The 12435-nt window shown below is 33.8% G+C and overlaps 1 protein-coding gene across 1 annotated transcript in view; it reads right to left on the reverse strand.

Annotated features, from left to right (window-relative positions):
- dpy (dumpy) overlaps positions 1 to 12435 on the reverse strand; it is a 673297-nt gene that overhangs the window by 338218 nt on the left and 322644 nt on the right. The window contains exons 26-31 of the mRNA XM_069827690.1: positions 10476 to 10915; positions 8975 to 9125; positions 6840 to 7092; positions 5436 to 5700; positions 2903 to 3369; positions 1754 to 2009 (exon numbers count right to left, since the gene is read on the reverse strand). Of these exons, the coding sequence (XP_069683791.1) occupies positions 1754 to 2009; positions 2903 to 3369; positions 5436 to 5700; positions 6840 to 7092; positions 8975 to 9125; positions 10476 to 10915 (1832 nt within the window). The remainder of the gene's footprint in view (positions 1 to 1753; positions 2010 to 2902; positions 3370 to 5435; positions 5701 to 6839; positions 7093 to 8974; positions 9126 to 10475; positions 10916 to 12435) is intronic.

Raw genomic sequence — 12435 nt, forward strand, 5'->3', positions numbered from 1 at the left:
GAAAACCAAAGTACTGAGAGTAATCTATCTCAAAATAATTTTATCCACTATGAATCTTACAATATCTCTTAAAAATCGAACAAAGCTTCTTTTTCTTTTCATGAGAAATCATTGTGTGAGGGGCTGATTTATGATTGATACTGTAAACTTTTCAGTAAAATATAGGCCTATGCATAATGGTAATATGTTTTTTTATGTTTAACATAAAAAGTTGTTATTAAAATGTTTAAACAGTCTTTCCAGAAAAACCCGTTCTTGATAAAATATATTCAATTACTTCTTTATACCCTGTTAATTGTTGTAGGTCTAATTCTTTTCAGTGAACAAGTGCGCATTACAATGTTTTTGTAATAATTTTCGCCTTCATTTAATGTCAAGTGAAAATAAATAGGCTATATTAAAAAATTTAAAGGCTATTACAAATCTAAATACAAAATACCGGTAATTAAACCTACAAATGATGACACACTTCCTAGAGTAGAGAATAGACAAATTTAAATTATATACTTAATTAAATTAAAATAAAAATTGTTGAAAGAGAATGATTGAAAGTTTTAAATAGTGACTATATTTTACTTTAATGAACCCTAAACGTAACATATTTCTTTACGACCAATTTATATCACAGTTATAGAAGACGATTTATAGAGAGCAATACATAACTTGTACAGTACAGTACTTGCACACAAGAGACAAAAGTTTGTGGATTTAAAGAAATGTCACATTTGAGAGAAAAAAAAAAAGGATCTGAAAGGACGAAGAATGAAGTAGGTTTCCCACTTCAATTACCTTGATTGTATTAATTCATGTACGAAAATTAATACATTGACAATAAAATCATTAATTTTACACAATTAAATACCAAATGAGATTAAATGGATTCTATGGTACTACGGTATGGGAATAACTAATATGGCTCGGAAATTTCGATTTCAATAACAAACACGTACATCAGGAATTCAGTTCTTCAGCCAAAAATTGGTTACCTACTATTTATTGACTATCATAGAAAATAATATAATTACAGAATAGGCCTACAGATTAAATTGGAAAGAGCATCTAATGAGAATAGAGCCATATCAAAATGTTGGTAGACAGAAAACACTGGAGAGATCAGTTTTAAAATAATCTACATTTTGTGAAATCATAACAGCCCAGTGGGATCTAAGCCATATCGTCTATGATGATTATAACTGAACTAGTAAAATATGCTTTACAAATACTTACACTAAAACTGAGATCAATCGTCAAATTATATCAAGGTGTCTACCGAAAATGTGAAACAAAAATTAGTTACTTTTTAGTTAAGGTACCACAATTTAATAATTATTCATAAGCATGATGAAAAAACACTAATCACATTTCAGTCTCTTACGAAGCCATCAGACTTGTTTCTTAAGTTTTCTGATCTTCATTACAATGGACTTCAATTCCTCAACTTTTTCTTCCAATAATTGTTTTTGCAACTGCTGCTGTTTCAGCTCCATCTTAGCCAAGTTTAAATAAGTGAAACAGAACAATACGCGTAATTTCGTTACCCACGATTATTTGAGTATTTTAGCTACTTTCATTACCATTGCTTAAATTAGTTACTTGGTTACTTTCTTTACCAGCAGACACTCTGTACATACACTGCTGTTAAACACAGACAATCTGTTTGCGAAGAAATAACTCAAATAATAAATAACGAAAATAGACTACAATTTGAAAAGTTACTTATATATAAACACTTACAGTACTCGTATTCACGTACCTTTGCATTTAGGGACTCCATTGGAGTGAGTGCACTCTGCTGCCGAGGGGCAGTCTTCATCATGAGTGCATTCCACTGGTGCGTGGCATCCATCATGGTATGGATCTCCTACTGTTCCAATTGGACACAAGCATTTATACGATCCACGAGAGTTATCACATCGAGCTTCTGGTCCACAGGGAGAATCAGCACAGAAGTCAATCAATTGACAGCCTATCTGAGGATCTCCGGTATATCCTGGCTGGCAGAAACATACCTGAAAAAAATTGTAATTTATTATTATTATTATTATTATTATTATTATTATTATTATTATTATTATTATTATTATTATTATTCTGTTAAAAAGTGTTGTATGTTGATTTCTTTGGGTCATCTTCGCTTCTACATTGTCCGAAATTATTTTAAAATCCAATTACATTACAATTCTTCACTTTAATTGTTTTTATTCATATACAAAAATCCTTCAGAAGTGATGGAATTGTGATATAGCTTCAGAGAAAGCCGAACTTGAAGAAAACCCTCCCCTACTCACGGGAAGTTGGACTCTTAATTCTGTTATAACAGTCTACTCTAGGTACATAATCGTTTATCAGATTTTTCGTGGTGTACTTATAATAAAGCTAAAATAAGCTTCTTGAACACAACACTGTATACTGCATACAAGCCACTGGCATAGCTCAAGCAGTAGCGCATTTGCCTTGTTCTAGAGTTGTGCTTGGACGTGGGTTCGATTTCCGCTTGGGTTGATTAACTGGTTGGATTTTTTCCCCAAGGTTTCCCCAACCATAGGACAAATGTCAGGTAATCTATGGCGAATCCTCGGCCTCTTCTCCCCAAATACTATCTCGCTATCACCAATTCCAGTGACGCTAAATAACCCAGTAGTTGATACAGTATCGTTAAATGACCAACTAAAAAAACATATACTGTGTATACTGTACAGTCTTACATTGAGCATGTTCTATCTTGTACCTCTATGAAAATCTTAGGTAAAGTCTTGTAAGAGATTATCAGAACCATTCTGAAAGTTATGGGGAAAAGAATATCACACTTCGCCTAAAGTCCAACCTGTGCTTTATCAACTGAGCTGGGACTCATCTTGTATTCGTTCATTTTCCCCATTTAAATATATCACGAATATCATACCTGATTATGGTCTTGAGCTGAGCAAAGAGCATTGATTCCACAAGGATTCTTAACCAGACAAGCAATCTTGCACATATAATCTTCACACAGTTTGTCATTTGAGCAATCTTCATTGCTGTTACACTCAATAGGTTGACATCCGATCTTGTCATCTCTTGGATTTCCATGGTAACCAGTTTTACAAGTGCAAATTGCTTCGTGATGTTGTGCAGTACATTCCGCATTTCGTCCACAAAGGAATGGGCCTTCACATGCATTCATACATTCAGCTTGTCCCACACCATTTTCTCTACATTTCTCTGTATCATCACAGTCATAATCTGATCGACAGCGTATTTCTTGCACGCAGATGCTGTTTTGGCAAAATTGAAAGGCGGGACAGCTGTCGTTTGATTTACAAGTTGGTTGACATACACCCTGGATACAGAGTTGATCGCTGATACACTCACGTGCACTAGTACACTCCGCTGAAACAGACAACAGATATTGTCTATTACTAGATGAATAACAGACGGGAATACAGTAAACAGCCTTTATAACGCTTTTCAAGCGACTTAGTTCATATGTTTGATCTTTTTCAAGGCTACAGTATTTTGTCTGAGCGCATGTAATATTTAACTTACCATAACTAACAGCAACTGAGTCTCAACAACTGGTAGGCAATATCACTTAAGCATGAAAATTCGTGTTATTCTGGGCAGCTCAAAAACCGTACCCTCCATGAACTAAGTCACATGAAAAGGGTATTAGTACAATCTAAAAAAAAAAATTATTGCTTTGTCTCCTTTAATGGAATGAGGCTGCAGAAATACTGCCAAACTACAAGAAAAATCCAATAACTATAAACGAATAAATATTGTCCATTAGTAACGTCTGATAAATTTGTTCATTAGTAATGTCTGATAAATTTAATATTTGATAAGAACTTCAAAAATAAAATTGCTGAAAATACAAGAAAAAAGAAAGTAACGTCTACATTATTCAAATTCAACTTCTACCAGTAATTATATCAGAAGATGAAGTACTGCAAAATTTAGATTTATCACTGAACCTGACTGCCTTATAAAACTTCACATCAATTTTGAATTTTAATTTCTCAAAACTTTCTTTCATGTAATGGGCCACAAGAAATAAAAGCATAATATATAGTATTTGTGAAGCTCTAGCACCCAGAAAGGTTATTTTGAATAAATACTGAAATGCAAAACGGCAAATGATTTAATTGTCACAAACCGTATAATTGGTGCTAAATGAAACTCTAAAACTAATTTAAACTTCATAACAAACAAAGCATGTCTAACTGAGGTTCTGGCTGATATGTACATATATTATTATCAGACAGTACATCTCACTTGATCATATGCGTATTAGTGTAATATGTTACTAGTCAGCAATGTATACAATGGAGGGAGAAATTAAATGGCCACCCTACCCCATTATCTTCTAGCTTAGTTGCCTCATGAGTGATACCTTATTGGTGTCACATCATTATGAGGTTCAAACCTGTCTTCGGACAGTTGACTAAACAACAACAACAAACAATGAAACTAAATTAATGATTGCCTGATTGACTAGCTATTTTACTTGCACACAATTACAAGATAATTGTGGTTAATAATAATAATTTATTCTATATATTATGTAATAATACCAGACACTTTACAAAATGCATCATTGAAAGTTCACAGAACTGTAATTAACCATAAATCTTTCCTTCCTCGCAGATGAAATTGATATTCATATTATTTATGTCTTCTGCATTAATTTTCGATATTTCGCATGTATTTTGTTATGTAATCATTGCCTTAGTCTACCAGATCGTGACAAGACATAATAGCCTTCTCTCCTTGAAGAAAAGTCATAAATACTCATCTCTGCATTATTTTGTAAGCGTTTCCACTGTGGGTAACATCTCCTTCTTAAAGCACTCATATACTGCATGTCAAAATAAATTGTGAGTGAAATCGTCGATGAGGGTGTAATGGAGTGATATGAGGGAAGGCCGTCATGTTCTGTCATCGACTATATCAGATATGTTTTTATAAATGAAACTGATCTACTGAATACAGGATATTGTACGTTCAGTCAACAATCCGAAGACTGGTTGGAACCTCATAAGTGACATCAATAAAAATACTTAAAAATCTCCAACTGACGACAGCATTATAAAATCACGTAGTTTTGAAGACAGAAAGTAACAGCAGCTTATCAATGGAAAGAAGTTATTTAAATTGTATACCTACACCGAAATTCAGACAAAAGTAATTTTGTCTATCTCTAAATATTTGAAAATTAATTAATTTCATGACGAAGAAGAATTTTGGTTATTCTCAACTACATAAGATATATTATTAATTTTCCGAGAGTAAAGAAAATACTAAAATTAATTATTTTATTTATTTATTTACTTATGAATGAACAAATACTTAAGTAAATAATGGATAAATGAACGACTGAAGTTACATTATTACTACTGAAATCTTATGATCATTCTTTGCATGAAAGATTTCCAAGATATAATTATTATACTCACATGTACAGATTCCATTGTTGCATTTGGTACCAGCTGGGCACTGTAGATTGGAGCTACAATACTGTACAGGAACGCATCCAAGATGAGGATTGCCTGTGTGCCCAGACTGACAAGAACATACTCCAACATGGTTCACTGGCAGACAATCGGCCCACTGCCCACAAACATTTGGCAAGGAGCATGGATCCACGCAATGGGAATCGATACATGCTTTGTTCTGGTCACAGTCATTGCTGTCTGCACATTCCAGTTGTACACATTCAACCTATCGAGAAAATATGTGTCAAACATTGCAGTAACATTTCATATTTCCATACAATTGAAAATGATAACCAAATGTAATGTATTATGAATTTCATGCTTCTATGTTCTACAGTAATCTGTGGCACGACAGCCCATGAAGGGCCAAGTTTGACCAGCTGGTTGCTAGCTTCACGTCCACAAGCCTCAGCAGAGGTGAACGATCATCCAACCAGGACGGAGATATCTTGTGGTTAGCACAATGACCCTTCCAGCTGTTAAAGCTGATTTTCACAACCAGATTTTGTTACCTATTATAGCTCCCTATATTCATCACGATTCTGGGTGAGTACTGGTCCCATACACTGACCGAAAGTGCATTAGAAAATTCCTTCTCCATGAGGACTGGAACCAGCGTGCATTCCATAACGAAAATTATAGGCATGATGCGTTAGACCATGATGCTATGGCACAGAACTGTCCTACAGTAATTTAAAATACTTGAAGCATTGTAATTATCATCATCATCCACTACATTATTTAAATATTTCGTATTCAGTCGAACAAATCTTCTTTTTTTTTCTTGTGGAATGTAATATAATTTTCCATATCCGGCATGAGTGACCTATAAACTTTGGGAGAAGAATGTGTTATGAAACAATTTTTCAAGTTTTATTTTTCAGATTAATTTCATTATGGTCACTGTACATATATTTAAACAAATATTATCGATAGCACTTTCAGGCATTTTTAAAGCAATTTAAAAAATGACGTACTTCTATTAAAATTTAATACTTTGCTATCAACTCACATATTTTAAGAAACTATTCTGCATGCACCTAGCAAATTCACAGTCTCTTCTAAATAGTTCTACAGGTTAAGTAAACCACGTATAAATATATGTACTTCAAATTCAGAAACCTTATCAAGCTAATCTCATGATGTTAAAATGACAATAATATAATTACTTTTAAATAAAAATATCTAAAAAATCAGATATGCAATACTGCCAAAATAGGAATGCAATCACAGAATTGCTTTCTTCACGAAAGCTTTAGAGAATGCATTAATACAATTTTGGACTCTTTCTATCTCACTCCAATTTGCAGTAAATTATATAGTATATGTGATATTCATACAATGATGGTAATTACGTGGAGTTACCTTAGCATCACCTCTCGTCTGAGCAGGGCATCGACATACAGGCTGATGGGCAGTAGGCAAACATTCAGCATTTCGGCCACAAGCAATAGGATTTTCACAAGGATTTCTACAACGGTTGTCTACACATGCTGCTGTAGATGGACAATCAGAGTCTGTGAAACAGTCTCCGGGCTTCCTGCATCCAGACTTCACAGGATCTCCTACGAGACCGTCTGGACATTGGCAAGTGAAACTACCAGGTGAATTCTTGCATCTGAAATAATAATAAAAAATAATATTTTAATTTAATATATCTAATTTTCATCTAAGATTCATAATTCTCATGACAGATTTTCCCAGCTTGCAAAATGGAGCATATATTGAAATAGGAATGTTACAATCTAAAAATTATATGGAAGATACAAGAACCCAATATGTATTTATATGGTGCATTCCATGAAATGTAAAGGTAAATATAAAAATTATTATCCGAAATAATAATTGCTTCTACATGTCCTATGAACTTCTTAATCGTTAACCACTTTTAATTTCTTAATGAAATGTAATGTTACGATATTGTAAAAAAATATAATCTGTCTCTTGTGCATGCGCAGTGTCACATCATTGGACTTCGAAAAATTTATTGCGGGGCACTAGGCGCAGTTTCTCATAATGCTAAGGAGGAGCTATAGCCTGGTCCACATTGACACGTGAATTGTTAATTTTTAAATTACTTCTGTGGCTCCAAGCCAAAATGTGAAATGTCGTTTCTTACAGTTTTCAGGAGCAAGCATTTAAAGTTTGAACGGCTGTATAAAACCGTAGTAGTCATGTTTCATAACAACGAGTTAGAGAGAAAAATAATAAAGGTATGCATGTCATCTTTTACTTCATTAAAGATATCATCAGTATCCACAACATATCGCAAAATCTTATTTTCGTCAAAAATTGACATATCACCTTCTGCCTAGGGACCACAGATTTGTAATTCATGTTGCATTTTCTTGTATGTTGTCTTCTAGTTTTTGTATGTTGTATTTTAGTAATCATGCGGTGACATGTCCCATATTACATATGCGATCAGTTGGATGCAATAACTGAATATGGATAATATGCGAGTCCTGCAGAAGTTCTCCTGCCCCTCTGCACATAAAATTGGAATTAATTAAAATTTGTCAAAGGAAGGCAGTGGCTTTTGTAACTGCAAGAATTATTTCCCAGTTTAATGCATGTCAAGTTAAAGGAGAGTATTTTTGTTGGCTCACAGATAAGGAATCGTTTAAGAGATGAAATTTTTGAAAGTGAATTAAAAAATGTGGAACTGGTGGCTTGGCGTGTTTTTAAAGAAGTGCTTAGAAGAGTTCCTTGGCAATAGGAAGTATGAACAATATAAATCTCTAGAGAACATATTACTACAATGTTATAACAGAATGGACTGTTAGATATCACTGAATATGCATTTCCTCCATTCACATTTAGAATGTTTTCCTGAAAATTTGGTAGCTGTTAGTGATGAGCAGGGAGACCGTTTTCATCAGGCCATAGCCACAATGGAAAAACGTTATCAAGGTCGTTGTGACCCTGCAATGATTGGGAATTATTGCTTGTTTCTGAAGACGGACAACAATTCTAACTACAAGAGAAAGTCACCATGCACTAAGTATTTTTAGGACCTATGAAAGTATGTGTTATGTTATTTATATTTTTAACATTCTAAATGGTTTATATAAATTCATTTCATTACTCTTTTAATAAGAAGTTTCTTTCCTTGTCCTTTAAAATACCAACATTTCAATTGACATTTTAAAAATTGCAGATTTCATTTTTCTTGAATATCTTTTGAACTAGGCCCAATAGAAAAATCCAATGGTTTTTTCGAAATCAGCGCATTGCTTTCATAAGAATCAGCTTGACTCCGGAAGTAGGCATACGACTTTTTTTTCCTAGTGTAATTAATAATACAATAAGAAATTTGACGTGTTAAAAATGATAATGTATACTGAATCAAAATTCAACAATCATATACCGGTACTTGAAAATTCGTAGGCATGTACTCCAAATGTTCCAATTGTATATAAAATATTTTTACCTATATAAAGAAATAATATTAATCTCAAATGAAAAGATTGTTATAAATGAAATTATTGTTTACTTACATTGCTGTGTTGTGACAGGGATTTTCAATGCACTCGTCAATATCGACACATTTTCCATTGACAATTGTGTAGCCTTGGAAGCAAGAGCAAAGTCCTTCATGATTCTGAGCCTTACAAGTACCACGACCGCAGTTGACTTGGTCACATGGATCTAAAACAAACGACAATAAATACGTAAATATAATTTTACGAAATAATGAGACTTGCATGTAGGGTTGCCAACTGTTTTTGAAGAAAATACGGAGACTAAGCGACGTACAATGTTTTACATAGAAAATTGACAAATTATTCAATTCAGTTAGCGGCACTAAAAAGCAACTTTATTCTACACATAGGCAATTAGGCTTAAATTAAGAGTATTTTGAGACATTTTGCCTCGCGTAATAGTTTCAAATAAATTTATTGTAAAAATTCCTTACATAAGTAGTTGTAAGTTGCCTGTGATTTGCAGTTCTGATTTGATTATATGTGTCGTGCTCTTGTTTCGAACAGCTGTTCACTTACTGTTCATAACAGAAAACACTCTCTGTATGAGCTTTGCTGCCTGGTATACTTACAACACAACTCGTTAGTTCTTTTTTTTTTATCTGTAACTCTAACATTCTTTGATTTTAAACCAGTGAATCCTGAAACTATTTCTGGCAAGTACGGTATTATTTTCTATAGAGATAGCACATTTCAGTACATCTCTGGAACAACAGAATCCATCATATAAATCACCTTCAATCACGAAAAATTAAATATTTCAAATAGATATTTACATTATACAAAAATAAGGGAGGAAAATGCTTGAAGAGAAGAGAAGTACGGGAGTTGGAGACTGTTAGAAATTAGGGCTAAATATGGAAGATCCAGGGAAATACGGGAGGGTTGGCAACTCTACTTGCATGCAATGTTTGTTTGAAGTTGAATGAAAATAGGCTATAACAATTAAAGAATAACTATCTTCATCTAATTTCAAAGACTGGGAACTTTGCAAAATAACCAAACGCCATGTCATGTGGTGATCATAACAAGAAACTACTTCTTCTTGTAAAGAAGATAAACGTCTACTTCTGACTAGTCTCGAGAATCAGACCCAGTTTTGCTGCACTTGCGGAGGGTTATGCTACATTTGAGTCATAGTGTAGGAAAAGAATAATTACTGTATATCCATTTATTTTGAATTTTAGACATGATTATTTTTCAGATTAATTGCTTAGTATTTCACTTACACAAAGAATTTCGAATAAAAAAATAAGGATTTATGTGCAAGGCAAAGTTTACACAAGCAACAAAGACAAAATATTAAATGAACATCCCTTTTTCCACATTTTCTGTTTGGAATTTTACATAGACAAACATGCAATTAATACGGTACCTTACTTTACAAGTTTGTCATATAACATTATTTCAAGTATAATTAATTTAACTTAGCACCATCAAGAGAGACAAGTCTAATGAGCGGTTTCAAAATTTACACTATCTTTGTTCTCAAAAATGTTCAACTTTGTTTACTTACTCATACACTTATTACTCTGTCCATCGCAGAATTTATCAAGTGAACAGTCGTCACTTGAGAGACATTCCACTTTGAAACAGCCCACAGCAATGTTGTTTGGATCTCCAAGATATCCAGCTGGGCATGAGCAGACAGCCAAATGGTCAAACACATTGCAAATAGCATTAGGGCCGCATTTAACACCTGAGCCTGACACACAGGGATCTGTACATTTTCCATGCTCACAAGCCAAGCTATCACTGCATTCAGCATCATGGTTACATTCATTTGGCGTAACACATCCTGGATCCAGGAATGGATCTCCAACAGTTCCCGCAGGACAGACACATCGGTATGATCCCAAATCATTTATACAGTGAGCACTTGAGTGGCAAGGTGCATCATTACATTCATTTATATCCAAGCAACCAGCTGGACTTGATGTGAAACCGGGACCACATCTGGAAAACAAAATTTAACATTTATATGTGTATAGAAGTCAATAAATGTCTATTCTACAGTAAGATCAACATAAATTAATACAGTGGCTTTTTTAAGCGAATGATAGTAAGAAGAGAAGAGAATACCTGTCACAAACTGTCAATGTATCCACATAATTTGACTTGGTTATGTTGAATAAATCAATTTAATATATTTTTTATTTAGTCACCTAAATATATAACATGCAGTGTATGAACGAGAATAATGAGATATTATGCTGTTAAGCTATGGTAAGCTGCACTTTGCTAGCCTAATCATTTTCACTTTGTACTTTCATTATATCTTTTTTACTTATGGATTCTCACAAATATTGTTTCATTTTTTTATCCTAGATGTGATAATAGCATCTCCGACATCAACTAATTGCCGATAGGTAGCATGCAAGAATAATTCAAGATCAACTGATGTAAAGGAAGCCTAGATTAAAATCTTCATTATTGATACCTATTGGTATTTGAACTATATACACAGGACCAGTTTTGGGCTGCTAGATGTCTGTGTGCTAGAAGACATGGCCGCCCTTAATAATATACATCGAGAGTTAATTTACAACCTAACCCATTCCATGGCAGATGTGGCAACTCTAAAGAAACTTCAAGCTCGAATGAGTTGTGTTCAACCACAACAGGAGAAGCAGGATGTTCTACTATTGCATGACAACACACTGCCACATGTCAGTCACAAGACCACAAATCAGAAAACTTGGATGGACATTTGCCTTACAGTCCTGATCTGGAACCATACAATTACCATCTCTTTGGTAAACTGAAGGAATCTCTTCGCAGAACGAGGTTTGAAGATGATGACTCCGTTGTGCATGCTGCTAAAGAGTGGCTCAGACATGTTGGTCCAGATTTTTACCGTACAGGTATACAGGCCCTCGTTCCAAAGTGGCATAAGGCAATTGAAAGAGACGAGGATTATGTGGAAAAGTGACATTTTGTTCCTAAAGGATGTATCTACATTCTGTGAAAATAGCAAAACCGTAGGATAAAAATGTAATTTTTAAATAAATGTTGTGCATTACTTTTGGAGTGACCCCCTAATATCATATATACCTATATATAGACCTATGAATACACTAAAAAATTGTTTTTTTTTTTTAATATATAGAAAACGCTTCTTCTGTATTTTTTCGTGTAAAATTCATTTTTCTCTAGGTCTACATAGTGTTCATAATTAATAAGGTGACCAGATCAGACAGCCCTCTTTTTTTTTTTTTTTAAATCTCTGTCCCGGATATTTTTAAGATAAAATGGTACTCCAAAATGTCCCTTTTTTGTGGCAATGGCTTATCGACATAGGATTTCTGCAACAATATTTCTTATATACTTTACATCAGTTTGATGTAGACTTTAAATATTCCTGACAACTGCGTGGTTTATATTATTGGTAAGTATATACAATATACACACCTGCAATAGTGTAGGGTGAGGCTTGGAGAAGTACGTGATTGTTGTAATCGACTATCATTGCTCTG

This window comes from Periplaneta americana, chromosome 1, assembly GCF_040183065.1.
Source record: "Periplaneta americana isolate PAMFEO1 chromosome 1, P.americana_PAMFEO1_priV1, whole genome shotgun sequence".
In the NCBI taxonomy this organism is placed as follows: Eukaryota; Metazoa; Arthropoda; class Insecta; order Blattodea; family Blattidae; genus Periplaneta; species Periplaneta americana.